General features: G+C 45.8%; 1 protein-coding gene across 2 annotated transcripts in view; it reads right to left on the reverse strand.

The window, feature by feature from the left end:
• ITGA9 (integrin subunit alpha 9) overlaps window positions 1–15451 on the reverse strand; it is a 250059-nt gene that overhangs the window by 208862 nt on the left and 25746 nt on the right. For both annotated transcript variants that reach the window (XR_014503854.1, XM_083407018.1), the window contains exon 4: window positions 12858–12981. Coding sequence is in view for 1 of the 2 variants with exons in the window: in XM_083407018.1 (XP_083263144.1) it covers window positions 12858–12981 (124 nt within the window). In the remaining variant the exon portion in view is untranslated. The remainder of the gene's footprint in view (window positions 1–12857; window positions 12982–15451) is intronic.

The raw sequence follows: 15451 nt of genomic DNA on the forward strand, positions 1-15451 counted from the left end.
AGGAAAAAGCCGCTGACCATTTAGGACGGGAGACCAGTCATGAGACTCGAGAATGAGAGAGCGGGAGACCTGCATGCGAGGGGCAGCCTGATAGCTTGTAACTTGCAACAATTAAGGTTGAAAGCATTAATCAGAGGCGGACTGACTTTGGTCCCCAACCAGAATGAAGCTGAAGAATACAGAACAGCATTTGCTCACATTGATTCTTGATGCCCTGCCTCTCCCAGGTCTTCTCTTGACCTTCTTTCCGTGTCTTTCCCTTTACTCTTTTTCCTTCCACTGTGATAATTTGGAATATAACACTTTGGGGCAGAGGCCTAGTCCATGGGCTTATGTTAGGCTATAAAGCAGCATGTACATTGATGGTGCTATAACAATATCAATAAGACCACGTGAACAACAAGAACAGCCCAGAGCCTGCGAGAAGAAGAAGAAGAAGAGTTTGGATTTGATATCCCGCTTTATCACTACCCTAAGGAGTCTCAAAGCGGCTAACATTCTCCTTTCCCTTCCTCCCCCACAACAAACACTCTGTGAGGTGAGTGGGGCTGAGAGACTTCAGAGAAGTGTGACTGGCCCAAGGTCACCCAGCAGCCGCATGTGGAGGAGCGGGGAAGCGAACCCGGTTCACCAGATTACGAGTCCACTGCTCTTAACCACTACACCTCACTGGCTCTCAACACAACACAACACAACACAACACAGGCACAGGGAATATTTGGCACTTGGCATCACCAGTGCCAACCATGAATATTCCTCTGGTCCAGGTTTTGCACCTCTGAATTACTACTCTGCTTTCTTCAAGATAAGCCAGGATTGCCTGTTTACCCACCTTTAAGCAAGACCATCCCAGTTATACACATCATCTCTGTAATGTAGAAAAATCCAGCATAGCACAGAACTAACAGGGTGTTTTTGAAGAAAAAATGAAAGCTACTGCACATCCTAAAGAAGCCATATGTGGCAAAATAAATGAATAATGATAACCAGTCGCACTGAGAGCTCCATAGAACCATGCTTGGCGGGGTACTAATTTATAGCTAACTTAGCAGACAAAATGTGGATAGTGTCATTATATGGTTTAATCACTAGATGGCACTGGACTTAGTTGACCCTGGGTAAAAGGAGTTTTCTGTGTCTAGTCTGTTCTTGTCAAAGAGAGACAATAAAGTTCTTGTCTGGCTTCTTGACTGGTGTGTCCTCCAAGCCCTCCATGACAATTATTTTTTCTATGGTGTTTAAGTTTTCTTGTCTACCTCATTTCCACTTGCTCTGGAAAATTTAAACCAAATGGCAAACCCGCTTAAAGGCTGTTGCTACCAAGGCACCCTGGGAATTGTAGTATTGAGAAAGAACTAACAAAGGATCTCTTAAAAGAATTGTCCACTCACCAAACTACAATTCCCAGATTTATCTGAGCCAAATGAAAACAAGTGAATACAACATGAAACTGGTTTAAATGTGTAGTGTAGCTGTGCCCTAAGAATCAAAATGTTCAGGGCTACAATTTTAACAAGAATTTTGCACTTCTGTCCTTCATATGAACAGCTTCTGAACTTCACAGTCAAATCTCTGGCAAGAATATCATAGGATCATTACAGCATTTATTCCCACTTCCTGTTTCTTGCGACATGCTCCCCCGTGATAACTGGGGTTTCAAGGAAAACATAGTGTGCTTCAGTTTCTTTAAAAAATTGCCATGTAACCTGGTAACACTCTGAAACAGCCAACCACCGACTCATTGCTAAATTATAAGGAATGTACTTTGCAGATTGTCTCTTTGGAACCAAATGTATTCCTCATGGTTTGACAGACCACAAGAACTGTATAATGAACTCTGAGCTTCAAGATAGAAACAGTCTGTTTAAAAGAAAAGGGAATATTGACTGGACTGGCCAGCAATTATTTCCACTTTTAACAAATATAAAGATCATTTGTACTGGGTAAATTCCAGCAAAAAACAAGTGGGGAGACTCCTGATCATTTTATCGGGTTCAGGATTTCATTCATTCCAACAAAACAGAAAAATGAATATGAATAATATGTTGATAAGACAGTGGTCTGAGGTAGCATAAACTGAGAAAGCTAAGCAGTGTCAGAGGCCGTATATGCACTATATCATAGAATCATAGAGTTGGAAGAGACCACAAGGGCCATCGAGTCCAACCCCCTGCCAAGCAGGAAACACCATCAGAGCACTCCTGACATATGGTTGTCAAGCCTCTGCTTAAAGACCTCCAAAGAAGGAGACTCCACCACACTCCTTGGCAACAAATTCCACTGTCAAACAGCTCTTACTGTCAGGAAGTTCTTCCTAATGTTTAGATGGAATCTTCTTTCTTGTAGTTTGGATCCATTGCTCCGTGTCCGCTTCTCTGGAGCAGCAGAAAAAAACCTTTCTCCCTCCTCTATGTGACATCCTTTTATATATTTGAACATGGCTATCATATCACCCCTTAACCTCCTCTTCTCCAGGCTAAACATGCCCAGCTCCCTTAGCCGTTCCTCATAAGGCATCGTTTCCAGGCCTTTGACCATTTTGGTTGCCCTCTTCTGGACACGTTCCAGTTTGTCAGTGTCCTTCTTGAACTGTGGTGCCCAGAACGGGACACAGTACTCCAGGTGAGGTCTGACCAGAGCAGAATACAGTGGCACTATTACTTCCCTTGATCTAGATGCTATACTCCTATTGATGCAGCCCAGAATATCAAACCACTTCAATTCATAACAGTCCCCACCAACTAATCCTGGAAACTGAAGTGTGTTACAGCTGCTGAGAGTTGTTAGGAGACTCTTATCCCCCTCATAGAGATACAATTCCCAGAGTGGCTTAACAAGCAATCCCTCCTCCCAGAGAAATCTGGGAATTTGGGTGATGTGGGGGAAAGGAGTCTCCTAACAACTCCCAGCACCCTTAAAAAAATATAGTTCCCATAATGCTCTGGGACTATTTAAAGTGTCATGATGATGCTTTAATTGTATAGTGCAGATGGGCCCAAATGGTCACAGATTTGATAAAAGACTTCCTGAAAAGTGGAATAGGGGGCAGAGCAGCACAATTATTAGGCAGCTATTATCAAAGCAAGCTGGTTTAAGATATTGGCAAGCCAAATCATGCAAAGTAAACGGACAGGGAATTTCCCCGAGCAGATACTGGACATTAATTGTTAGGAATGAGGTGGGCCGCAATCACAGCTAACAGCAATATGGAAATAACCAAATCGGTTGACCAAGAGTATATATAATAAGGGTTATTTCTTAAACCCCGCGTTGCTGTATAATATGAAAATGACTGAATGAAGAAAAGGGCATGTAGAGCAGGGCTCCACTCTCATCTACACATGAGAAAAAGGGAAATAGATTTGAGGTGTGGGTGAGGAAAAAACAATGCATGGAGGAACAAGGAGATGTTGTGCTGCAGGCAGAAACAGAGGTATAAAAAAGATGACTGAGAAGAAGAATGGGCCTTTTGGGTGAAGCAGGAAGAGCACGCAAGCCCCATTCATTCTAGGCAATCAACCTCCTGAAACAAGAGCATTTATTCCACGGGCTGGCATATCCTGATCAATTGTTCAAGAAACAATGAGAAAGGATTGGCCATCTTCGCCAACCCCCTTTCCAAAGCTCTGAAACACGACAGAAGAAAGCATGACGAGAGGCACTCAGCAGCCACAAGCACACACTGAACAGCTGGGCGTTCATATTTGCATAGAGCCCCTTCACAGAAACCTAGATTTGTAGAGTTGGAAGGGACCACGAAATGTCATCTAGTCCAACCCCCTGGCATGCAGGAATTGTTTGCCTAATAATAATAATAATAATAATAATAATAATAATAATAATTTATTTATACCCCGCCCATCTGGCTGAGTTTCCCCAGCCACTCTGGGCGGCTCCCAATCGAGTGTTAAAAACAATACAGCATTAAATATTAAAAACAGGGCTGCCTTCAGATGTCTTTTAAAGATAAGATAGCTGCTTATTTCCTTCACATCTGAAGGGAGGGTGTTCCACAGGGTGGGCGCCACTAGCAAGAAGGCCCTCTGTCTGGTTCCCTGTAACCTCACTTCTCGCAATGAGGGAACTGCCAGAAGGCCATCGGCGCTGGATCTCAGTGTCCGGGCTGAACGATGGGGGTGGAGACGCCCCTTCAGGTATACGGGACCGAGGCCGTTTAGGGCTTTAAAGATCAGCACCAACACTTTGAATTGTGCTCGGAAACATACTGGGAGCCAATGCAGATCTCTCAGGACTGGTGTTATGTGGTCCCAGTGGCCACTCCCAGTCACCAGTCTAGCTGCCGCATTCTGCAGTTTCCGGGTCACCTTCAAAGGTAGCCCCAATGTGTAGGACTTGAACTAGCGACCCTGGGATTAAGAGCCTCATGCTCTTCCTAGGATTCCACTTTGTGAGAAATTCTGTGTATCTACTTCAGTAAGTGCATAGGGCCCTTTCTCGCACGGATAACTTTCCCCCCTCAAATATGGGGGTATTTTTGTGATACTATAGTACACTGTGAGGGGCAGATGAGCCTGGGAAGGAGAAGCAAAATGGATTGTAAACCTCTGCTGCCTTGCAGGCTATCTTTGGAAGAAGAAAATACTAAAGAGGAAACCCTACACAAATCTGGAGTCAAGTCCCTAAGATGTATGGATGGCACCTTCTACACCTCCTTCCCGCAACTCCAGCATTCCATGAAGTCTTTTATATGAAAGAATTCAGGAATCTGGCAACCTGTAATGTTCTATAAGAGTCAATGTCCTGGAGTAGATAGGCAAGATGTAATTCGGATGGTTTAGCAACAGTTTCCAAAATGATTGAACTCAGAATCCTTGATCGGGGAACTAAATATAGAGGACAATTAAACAAGATATGATAAAGGGATTCTATTGATTTGTTGTCGCATGCGCATAAAACAGAGGTTTTACCGTTAGAAAATCTATTGCTCAGCACGTTTGAGGGGAACACATTAAATCTGGCTCTAACAAAAGCGAATCTATGTGACGCAACCGATAAGGTAGACAGATATCGAGGTATCTGAGACATAAATGTAATACCCTGATTTATTAGGGAACATGTACCTCCGCCTGTAGTAAGATTTTGTTGCAAATCAACCTCCTCCAATCTTTGTTTGATGACCTTTTTTGCTGTAATTAGATCTAAATTTAGTATATCGGAAGGAGAGATTCCACAAGACAATAGTTTGGAATGGATTTTTGTTGCCCATGGGCTGGTAAATTCATCTCTCCAAAGGCACTGAATAAGATGGTAATTGGGCAATTTATGCCAAAGGGACAGCCAGTCCGCAACTCCAGCAGCCAAGCTGGTGCCAGATGTATCACTCCGTTTTTCTTTGGACCACATCTGGGCAGCCTCCGTACACACTGCCCAGGCTTGCCGCCGGGAAGGTCACTTTGGTGCTGCTTACAGCGCAGTTCGACTTCACCCCTGGAGATGCACTCCATTGTTTCTGGAGACAGACAGGTGCCAACAATGGCACACTGACATTTACTCCCATAATGTATGGTCATCAACAGACACACATACATTTGGCACAAAATGACACTGCAGTAGTACCTCGGGTTACATATGCTTCAGGTTACAGACGCTTCAGGTTACAGACTCTGCTAACCTAGAAATAGTACCTCGGGTTAAGAACTTTGCTTCAGGATGAGAACAGAAATCGTGCTCTGGCAGCGCGGGGCCCCATTAGCTAAAGTGGTACCTCAGGTTAAGAACAGTTTCAAGTTAAGAGCGGACCTCCGGAACGAATTACCGTATTTTTTGCTCTATAAGACTCACTTTTTCCCTCCTAAAAAGTAAGGGGAAATATGTGTGTGTCTTATGGAGCGAATGCAGGCTGCGCAGCTATCCCAGAAGCCAGAACAGCAAGAGGGATCGCTTCTTTCGCTGTTCTGGCTTCTGGGATTCAGATTTTTTTTTTCTTGTTTTCCTCCTCCAAAAACTAGGTGCGTCTTATGGTCTGGTGCGTCTTATAGAGCAAAAAATACGGTAAGTACTTAACCCGAGGTACCACTGTAATTCACTGTGGTAGCTATTCTGTAATGGTTCTAGGGGTTGCTCGTGCGTAAATCGGCGCCACACCTGGGTGGGTTGCCTGAGTGAACCCTTCCTGTCTGGACAGCTACTCGCCCGTGGCTGTCTCAATCGCTGGCAGAATCCGTCAGTGGGCATTTCTTGAACTTCTTCCAGCATAAAAGTTCTTTGACACCCAGTCTCCGCCTACTTTCTCTGCGCGGAAGCCTTCTGCGCAGGGAGGGTGTGGGCATCGGAGGACCCGTGCTCTCCCCGCTGGTCCCCGGCGAGGAGTCTTGGAGCCACCTCGCCGATTCCCCCATCTGCCCCCCTTCTCCACTGGTGCTACGCTGATTTCCTTCCCCAGAAGATGTGCTGCTTCTCTCCCTCCCGGGACGCTCTCCAGAATCCCTCTGGAGTCCTCCCTCTCCCTCTGGCTCCGATGGCAGTTCCCTGACATATTCCTATTATGAATATAATGCGGAGAGCAAGAGAATTGTTTAAAAACCCAGAGAAAACACTGGTGCTGGGTGAGAGGAGACACATACTTCTTATTTCTTCATATCTGTGTGGCATCTAAAGGAGAACGCTCCCCCCAACGGCATCTTGCTCTTTCTGTTCATTCCAACATTGATCTTGCATCCAAAGGCAAAGGAAAAACGCAGCAGTTGTTTTGTGTTAAGGCAGCCCCTTCAGTGGTCCTACGATGATTTTAAACAGCAAATCACTGGGAAACTATGAAAATAGGGAAATGGGCAGATAAACTTGGGCCTCTGCCATGTTTCAGCTAAGCCATGTAATGGAGTTATTTATATGGTTAGGCAAACTTTGCAAAGAGCAGGTTTTTTTACTTGTTTCCTCAAACTAAACTTTTTTTTTTTTAATCTGAAGGGGGAGGGAGCAGAAAGGAATGTGCTGGTCAGTTCAGGCCATCCTTTTTTTCTGGGAAGTTTTAGAGGCAGAATTTAACTCGCAAGGTCGTTTTTTGGATGGTGTGATGTTGCCTACAGAGAATGACTGTGTCAAAGACTGCAGAATACTAACCAATTCTAACTTTTAAATTCCCATGCCTTTTTCTACATTGACCAGCCACTCAACTAAAAAAAAGCACCCTGCAGCATTTGAGAAGCAATGGAGAGACCAGTGGCGTAGCGTGGGTTGTCAGCACCCGGGACAAGGCAAGTAACTTGCGCCCCCTAACCCAGGGCAAGGCAAGTAATTTGCGCCCCCCCCCCTGCACTGTCCCTCCCCCAGATAGTCCCTCGCTCTCTCTCCGCACCGCACCACACGCCTGGCACCCTCCCCTCCACAGTGGGCGGCGACCCGGCGGCTCGGATCGGATTCGCACAGCCAGCACTGCAGTGAGAGAGAGTGAGTGAGCCAGGTAGGGGCAGAGAGCTGCGAGTGCGAGCGCCCCCCCCCCCAGATGGTGCGGCCGGCCCCCCCTGCACCCCCCATGCTACGCTACTGGGAGAGACCCACTAGAAACAGGTGTTTCAGAAACATGCTCTGAAACCCATGTTTCCAATACCCCACTTTTGATGTAATGGCCCTTAGATTTTCTTATTATCAGTAACAAGTCCAGAGTGAGAGACTAGGGCGATGTCTGTTGCTTCCAGAAACTCTCGTCTGCTGTTGCTTCTTTTTTATACATTGCTGGGAGATATTTTCAATACATTAAGCAGTATAGAAACTAAATAATTTTTTAAAAATCGAATCACAGCAGTCAGCAAGGAGGAAATGGAGAAGGTAAGAATGCAGCTCAATGCAGTACAGTCATGCCTCGGGTTAAATATGCTTCGGGATGAATATTTTCGGGTTGCGCTCCGCGGCGACCCAGAAGTAACAGAGCGCATTACTCCTGGGTTTCGCCGCTCGCACAGACGCTCAAAATGGCATCACACATATGCACAGAAGCAGCAAATCGCGACCCGCGCATGCACAGATGTGCAGACGCGGGTTGCGTTCGCTTCAGGATGCGAACGGGGATCCGGAACGGATCCCATTCACATCCAGAGGTACCACTGTACAGTCATACTTCATGTTACGTTTGCTTCATGTTACGTTCTTTCAGGATACGTCCCGCGGCGACCCGGAAGTACCGGAAAGGGTTGCTTTCGAGTTTCGCCACTCGCGCATGCGCAAACGCACAAAATGATGACACGTGCATGCGCAGAAGCGGCGAATTGCAACCTGTGTGTGCACCAACGTGCCGCTGCGGTTGCGTTCCTTTCATGTTGAGAACAGGCCTCCGGAATGGATCCTGTTTGCAACCAGAGGTACCACTGTATAAGTAACTTCTGCTGGCTCATGGTAGTGGGAGCATAGGTTATAGCAGAGTGTGAGCTCTGGCTGGAGGGCTGTGGCAGGCAGTGCGCTGCTCCACTTGGGCACAGTGAATAGCCTCTTCTGTTTTACATGGAAGAATCCGGAAGGGAAGTAATGCTTGACCTGTTGCACCCTCAGTATCGGGCACCATGGTAACGGTCACATGTGCCACCATGCTACAAGTATATGAACTGCGGTGACAATGTGGCACCTGGAGATTGCTGTGAGCTGCTTGGTCGATGTGTAGGATGCCTCTGCTGAGTCTGAACCAGCCCCACAGGACTTCACACCCACACCACCTAAGATTCCACCTCATATCCATTTGAGACCTTCTTATCGCAGGAAAAAGAGCACATAAATCTGACGAGATCAAAGGCTCACATCCAGCAAATACTGGACTGCTGTTGTGCAACTAATTACATCCTGGATTGTTCATTCCCCACCCTCAATTTCCATTTGTTCCATCTTTAGCTGCAAACTCCCAGCCAAGGATTTCATTGTTTCTTTCTGGAGGGCACATTAAAAATGATGATTATAGGAAGGGAGGATCCCAGTCGGAGCAATGGATTGTAGCCATCCCTTTAGATGGAGCTAATTGACTGCAGCTCAGGTTGAAAGCGACAGAGTTCAGCAAAAGCAAACTCAGTCACCTCACTCGATGCATGTGACGCTGCTGTTTGGCAGCTGACATACAAGCTAAGTCCCCAGTTTTCAGGACAGTTTGTAGCACGATCAACTGCACACTGGACAATGCCAAACTGCCAATATCCCACTGGCTGCTTCACAGATCTTGGGTCCACACAGTTCTGTTTTTAATAGCAGTTCCCAGCTGATTGTGTCTGATCAACTGAGGTGTTTTTGCTCAGAAAAGGTGATGAATACCAAAACATACACACATATACAAGCGATTGCCTGATCCAGGAGTCACCTCTGTCCATAATTTTGCATGTGTAATAAAAGCATATATTGTGCGACCAGCACGACACTTCTTAGTCCGTCCAGGCTGAACCTGCCAACATGAAAGGAAAACAGCCCAAGACAGTCTCCTAAGTGGGAGGATTTTATAGCTTCATTTTATCAGAGTTGATCTGGAGTGACGGATCCAAACACAGAACCAAAACCAGACAATTCTCCCCTAAACACTTGTCAATCCTGCACGCACTTTGCTAATGATCTGAAGTGCAGTCACCATCTCCAGACACACAACAGTTGTGGTAGTGGTGGTTGCCTGCTTTTCTTAAACTCAGTTTTCTGTGTTGTTGTTTTTTTGGTTGCTTGGCCAGTTGTCAAATGTGAAAGAACTTTGACCAAACCTACTGCAAAATCCAATCTGGGATGGGGTTTTGTGGGGTGGGGGTTGCTCTGAGCACTTGTCACTGCATTCTAACTTTGGCGTGAACCCGAAAACTGTGAAAACAGGGTACTGGGGAGAAAGACATACGAATCAGATACCTAGGTCCAATTCAAACAATATCCAGCAAAGTTTTACTCTCCAATGTAATAAACTCCATCCTTTCAAGACAGCTCCAGTTTTGACCACTTCTAACTAAAAAAATTATTAACTAGAACCTTTTCTAATAGCAGCAGTATACCAGACCTGCCACTGGAGCCCAAAGTGAAGAGACAGGGAAGAACTGCTTGCATCAAAGCAAACCGTTTCAGCCTCCAGGCCTTTCAAAGAGGACGGGAAGCAGACTGACACTTTGGGGGGTGGGGTGGAGAAAGAGAAACCACAGGAAACCCAAGGAAATGCTTTCTAGGATACTTTTCTAAAATTGCTGAGACCTATAGAGACATTCAGGGATGCGGGTGGCGCTGTGGTCTAAACCACTGAGCCTAGGGCTTGCTAATCGGAAGGTTGGTGATTCGAATCCCGCCGGAGTGACAGAGTGAGCTCCCGTTGCTCGGTCCCTGCTCCTGCCAACCTAGCAGTTCGAAAGCACGTCAAAGTGCAAGTAGATAAATAGGTACCACTCCGGCGGGAAGGTAAACGGCATTTCCGTGCGCTGCTCTGGTTTCGCCAGAAGCGGCTTAGTCATGCTGGCCACAAGACCCGGAAAAACTGTCTGGGGACCAATGTCGACTCCCTCGGCCAGTGAAGCAAGATGAGCACCGCAACCCCAGTCGTTCGCGACTGGACTTAACTGTCAGGGGCCCTTTACCTTTACCTTTATTAGAGACATTTATCTTCCCTTCTTAACTGCACAACCATGCATCCTGGTTTGTTAATTTACTTTGAGTAAGAAGATGCTGACTTCGAATGTCTTTTTAAAGTCACATTGAGTATTTAGCCCAGCCCTGTGCCACCTGCATTAGGTCATGTGGCACAAATAGAGGCTTAAAAAGGTAAAGGTACCCCTGCCCGTACGGGCCAGTCTTGACAGACTCTAGGGTTGTGCGCTCATCTCACTCTATAGGCTGGGAGCCAGCGCTGTCCGCAGACACTTCTGGGTCATGTGGCCAGCGTGACAAGCTGTATCTGGTGAGCCAGTGCAGCACATGGAACGCCGTTTACCTTCCCGCTAGTAAGCGGTCCCTATTTATCTACTTGCACCCGGGAGTGCTTTCGAACTGCTAGGTTGGCAGTCGCTGGGACTGAACAACGGGAGCGCACCCCGCCGCGGGGATTCGAACCGCCGACCTTTCGATCAGCAAGCCCTAGGCGCTGAGGCTTTTACCCACAGCGCCACCCGCATCCCCAAATAGAGGCTTAAGCCACAACAATAACAGAACCCAGAAAAGGCTTCCAAAGGCTCACATTTCCATCAGCTCCAGCCAACATGGTCAGTGATCAGGGATGATGGTAGTTGTAGCCTAACCACATCTGGAGGTTGGGGAAGGGTGGTCTAGATGCAGTATTTATCAACTTGGGGTACCCAGCCATTGTTCGATTACAACTCCCATCATCCCTAGCTAGCAGGACCAGTGGTCAGGGACCAGTGTAGTCCAACAACAGCTGAGGATCCAAGTTTGAGAAACACTGGGACACTAGAGGGTTTTTCCTCAGATATGGGAAAGTCCGTTCAGCCACGAAGCACATTGGGCAAGTCACTTTCTCAGCCTAGCCTACCTCAGAGTCTTTTTGTGAGGATAGAATGAGATAACGCCACACATGACCAGCTCTGAGTAATTTAAGAAAAGGTGGGGTAGAAATTATTGTGACTTTTAAACATGGCACCATCAATGTTTTCAGCACACTACGGTGCGACATAGAAAAGGAGAGGATCTCGTCCCATGAAGTGGCCACTCCAGAAAACCTTACAGAGTGGCACAAAGTTGCTCTGGTAATCCAACAGCCTCCTCAGACCCTCCTCCCACCAGATCCCCAGGCTAAAAATGGCTCAGACATGATGGAACTCCACTGCTTGGACAGAGATGAAGCTATGGTTTTGCAGATATTGCAGATATGGTGGAACTTCAACTCCCATCATCCCTAACCATTGGCTATGCTGGTTGGGGCTGATGGGAGTTGGAGTCCGATATTTGGAGGGCCACAGCTTCCTCCCCTATTGCGCATAGGAGCTTATTTGGATTGCAGGCCCACAGCACTCATAGCTGCAGCCATGCCACAGCAAGAGAGAAGGACTGGGTCAAGGAACCAACTCAAGAACCTGTACCATTTACATGGGTGTAAATAAGTTAACTTTATGCAGTGATATATTAACACACTCTGTAGGGGACAAAATGGTCCAATAAATAATCTTTGTAATTCACAGCCACTAAAAGCTTGTCTGCACACATGAGCATAGTCATGGTTTTTGTTGGGGGGGGGGGGAGGCTTTTTAAGAAAATCGCAGGTAATAATACAGTGGTACCTCGCAAGACGAATGCCTCGCAAGACGAAAAACTCGCAAGACGAAAGAGTTTTTTGAGTTGCTTCGCAAGACGAATTTCCCTATGGGCTTGCTTCGCAAGACGAAAACGTCTTGCGCCTTTTTCTTAAAACCGTCAATGCATTCCTATGGAAAACCGTCAATGCATTTCCTATGGGAAACCGTGCTTCGCAAGACGAAAAATTCACAAGATGAAAAAACTCGCAGAACGAATTAATTTCGTCTTGCGAGGCACCACTGTACCCCCTGAAGAGGCCATTACGGGGGACAGGCTTCTACTGGGGGGCAGAATCTAAAAAAACAACAACTTCCAAATGCTTTTCAATAATGTTTGTGGATCTAACTGCAACCCCACCCCCGGCTACACCCATGTTGGACAGCAGCTTTACATTGCCTTCAAAAGATTTCCAGGCCTAACTTTGGGCAGACTTGAAAGAGTTTCAGAGCTGAAGACTCTCTATGTGTTTCTGATGTTTGTCTTGGTTATGGGGACATAGTACGTAAGAGGCTGTTCTTGGTTTGTCTTAGGGATACCGTTTACATTCATACAAGAAAAACAGTTAAAATGCACCGAGCACCAAAATTTTGGAAGTTGATAGTGAGCGTCTACTCAGGCACAAGCAACAGTACATACAATGAAGAAGCAAAATATCCCCTTACCTTCATAGCAAGGCATTAACCTTTTGCCATTGGACCCTAGATTGGGTGGGATGATGTTGCAGAAACCGTGAGGAAGGATGTACTCTGTCTCATAGTAGACATTCTTCCAACGGTGCGCACAGGCCTATGGTAAACAAACCAGATGGGGGAAATTAATGCTTATACCTGGATCCAGAAAATCAGTGCCTGGAGGCAGAAAGTGTCCCCCCCCCCAAAAAAAAAACCACACCCGAGTTGAAGATAGTAAGACAGAGGGATTATTCCCTGTTCTATGCGCACTCCATCTCCATGCATAGGTTTGGCAGATGTGTGTGGTGCTTCAGAAAGCTGCAAACCCTATTTGACCAGTAGGCAACAGCCAGACAAAAAAGGAAGATATTCAGCACAGGCAATGATGACACTATCTTCAACACATTCTTATGGACATCAGGGTGTGTCGCCATTCTTTAAAAAGCATTACTGAAGCAATGAAAGCTTTTGAACTTTTCAAATTAAAACTAAACAAGTAATTTTTATTTTTATTTTAGATTATGGCATGCCCAGGTTCATCTCCTTTTGTTATCTAGATAGATACAGGCAGTAAGTCGCCTTGCAAGCTGTGTTATCCTCATACCTTATTAGTAAGGAGATGTGGTAAGGTAAATTATTTGACTCTGGACTGTGGGATGTAAACACAGGAGCAGTCAATGACAACATTCCTAGAGTGTACATGTTAGAACATGGGGAGGGATGTCTGTCCAGCAAGCAGGTAAACTTCCTGGGGACGGACTTCCTCCGCATGTGACTAGAGGTGGGTGTGGCCTCACCTGTGCAGGTAAATGATAAAAGCACAGGGCAGGCAGCCATCTCTCTCTCTCTGCCATCTTCCTTCGATGAGGAAACATCTAAGGGTGCTCTCTTGGCTCTCAGCCAAGAGAGGACTAAGGGACCATCTTCCATAAGATAGATTCTGAGTGTATTTTACCTTTTTAAGTCTGTGTGCCTTCTGGGATCATATTGTGAACAGAACGTGAGTAAACTCTTTTATACTTTTATGAAGACTGTGTCGTGTCTTGTATTTTAAGAGGGAACAAAAGGGGAAATTACCAGAGTAATTATTATAGAGGTTCTAGCGAACCTGTGCAGACGTTACCGTTGCGAACTTAAAGGGGAATGTCTATAAACTCTGCTGATATTTTGGGAACTTGTTAGCACAAGTTGGATAAGGATATAATTAGTCAATATATCCTCTCCTGCACCCCAGAACATTCCCACATGGACTTCAGTATTCTCATCTGCCTTTGCGGTCCTTCCTGGTTTATTTCTCCACCTCTTCATTCCACTGTCCTTTCCTAGCTGTCAAACCTCAAAAATTATTCCAAGGCAGAAGGAACATCCCCAGATGTGAGTCAGCCCAGAGTGTTCCTCACAGCTGAAAGTCTATCCCCTAAAGGAAGACAGCCACGGCCCCCACTGTCTATACCTTTCACATCTTTGGGCCCCCAAATGTTGTTGGACTACAACTCCCATCATCCCTAGCTAGCAGGACCAGTTGTCAGGGATTGTGGGTGTTGTAGTCCAACGAACATCTGGGGACCCAAGGCTGGACTATGCCCTAACAGCCCTGGGAACATTATCATACAAGCTTCAGGCTTGTTTAGTTCGAATGAGCCATGCTCAGCAATGCAAATACTTTTATTTACTGAATTAAGCTATTTATCACACAAGCCTACCGATGCCCCTGGTCCTAAGGGTTTCTGTGAAGCTCTCTGATGTCAGAGAAAGGAATGCAATTCTACAAAGGATGTTTATAATGGCACTCAGCTTTGACAGCCAGATGTATGTAAGGAAGCTTGGAAGAAACTGAAGTCAAGTTATTTGCTCTTTTAAGTAGGCTCAGTTATGGTTTCAATTCCCAACACACACTGCATTCAGAATTTGGTTTTAGAAAAAATAATCATGAAATATTTATATCTAGAGTGTTCAGGAAATAGCTTCTCTCATGGAGCATTTCCACTGTGAATACAACACAGAGATATACATTTTAATGGAAGACAGTATCCTACAGACGTCCAGTGTCAAGGCCAACTTTCTGCAAGCCTCCCCCAGGAAACCAGTGAGGAGAGCATGTCACAAGGAGGAAGGAATCTTGACTGCAAAGAAAATTTATATCCAATGCAAACCGTTGAAACAAAAGGCCCCTTTAAATTATGACTAAGTAACTAAAATCTCACAATTCCTCATTTGTAGATTTATCTTCCACATCAGGAAAAAAACTGCCAATGACCTACACCAGTTCCTCAACTTAAACTCTCTCAGAGGAGCATTCACGGCTGCTATAAATGGAGAAGATCAGCAGCGATTATCTGACACCACCAGCTCAGAAATGAAAATTTTGAGCCAAATGCAGGAGGAGGGAAATGGGGGGAAATGATCCCATCTCACCCAAATGGCCTAAAATTTAGAGCCAAAAGTGTACAACAAGGCTGCTGACATAAGAAGTCACCTTATAACAGCCCAGTGTTATCTACTCCACCAAGAGCCAACGCAGTACGCTCAAGATTTTTTGGACTACAACTCCCATCAGCCCAAAGCAGTTTGGTCAATGGTCAGTG

This window comes from Podarcis tiliguerta (genome assembly GCF_965153285.1).
Source record: "Podarcis tiliguerta genome assembly, chromosome: 12".
NCBI lineage: Eukaryota > Metazoa > Chordata > Lepidosauria > Squamata > Lacertidae > Podarcis > Podarcis tiliguerta.